We start from the raw sequence: 865 nt of genomic DNA, 5'->3' as shown, positions 1-865 counted from the left end.
TATATATATATATAGTAAAAACAGATATCAAATATCAGTTTAAAAAACATTATAGTTTCTTTTAAAAAAATTTCTTTTTCTTTAAACTTTTGTAGGTATGAAAGGCACAGCCAAACACCAATTACTAATATAGAGTAGCCAACTCCACTATGCTACATTAGGGAATATACTGTATTCTAACAGGAGCGAGGGTGTGGTAAACTTCAACATGTATCAGGAAGCCATCTTTTATATCAAGCTTGTAATGCGCACACAACTTTTTTTTACTAAACATTAGCAATTATTTCCTATAAGTTCCTATTGCATATATGAACTAGCTGGTGATAGAGCAATACAAACACATTTTCAAGCTTTCTTTAGTGTGAGAAGCAGCATCAGATTTACCAGAAGTGACTGGGTAATATTCTAAGACTAGGGCGGCTCCTTCACTGAAGAGAGTCACCCCATCTCTTCCCTGAAACAGGTAGGAGGAATTCCATATAGGATGAGATGGTGGCAATCCAGGAGAGGAAATCTGATGGAAAGAAAAAAAGTTTAATCAGTTTTTTTTATTACTCAATAAACATCAATAATTATATAAGTTTTATTAATCTTTCTAATTAGACCGCTAAATAATGCTACTTTTTGTTTACCTATATTACATTGATTATGTGACTATAGAAATTCCTTTTTTTGAGTGCAAGGAATGGATTTATAAATAATGTCCAATAAATCTAAATGGGTGGGCACCCTAAAATTTGCAGTCAAAACCTAAATGAGTATTTTTTTAAATTATAATAATAATATGATAAGAAAAAAAATTATTGGTTTTAAAAATATGTTTTATTTTAATTTTTGTCAGGTAAATACTACATAACATATTTTA

The 865-nt window shown here is 29.6% G+C and overlaps 1 protein-coding gene across 1 annotated transcript in view; it reads right to left on the bottom strand.

Annotated features, from left to right (window-relative positions):
- The window catches only part of CCDC33 (coiled-coil domain containing 33), a 70,649-nt gene that overhangs the window by 42,477 nt on the left and 27,307 nt on the right, over positions 1–865 (bottom strand). The window contains exon 10 of the mRNA XM_018554637.1: positions 385–514. Within this exon, the coding sequence (XP_018410139.1) occupies positions 385–514 (130 nt within the window). The remainder of the gene's footprint in view (positions 1–384; positions 515–865) is intronic.

The sequence above is a fragment of the Nanorana parkeri genome, unplaced genomic scaffold, assembly GCF_000935625.1.
Source record: "Nanorana parkeri isolate BGI_ZX_2015 unplaced genomic scaffold, ASM93562v1 scaffold167, whole genome shotgun sequence".
Taxonomy (NCBI): Eukaryota; Metazoa; Chordata; class Amphibia; order Anura; family Dicroglossidae; genus Nanorana; species Nanorana parkeri.
The sequence above is the reverse complement of the archived record's forward strand: the minus strand, read 5'-3'. Positions and strand labels throughout refer to the sequence as shown.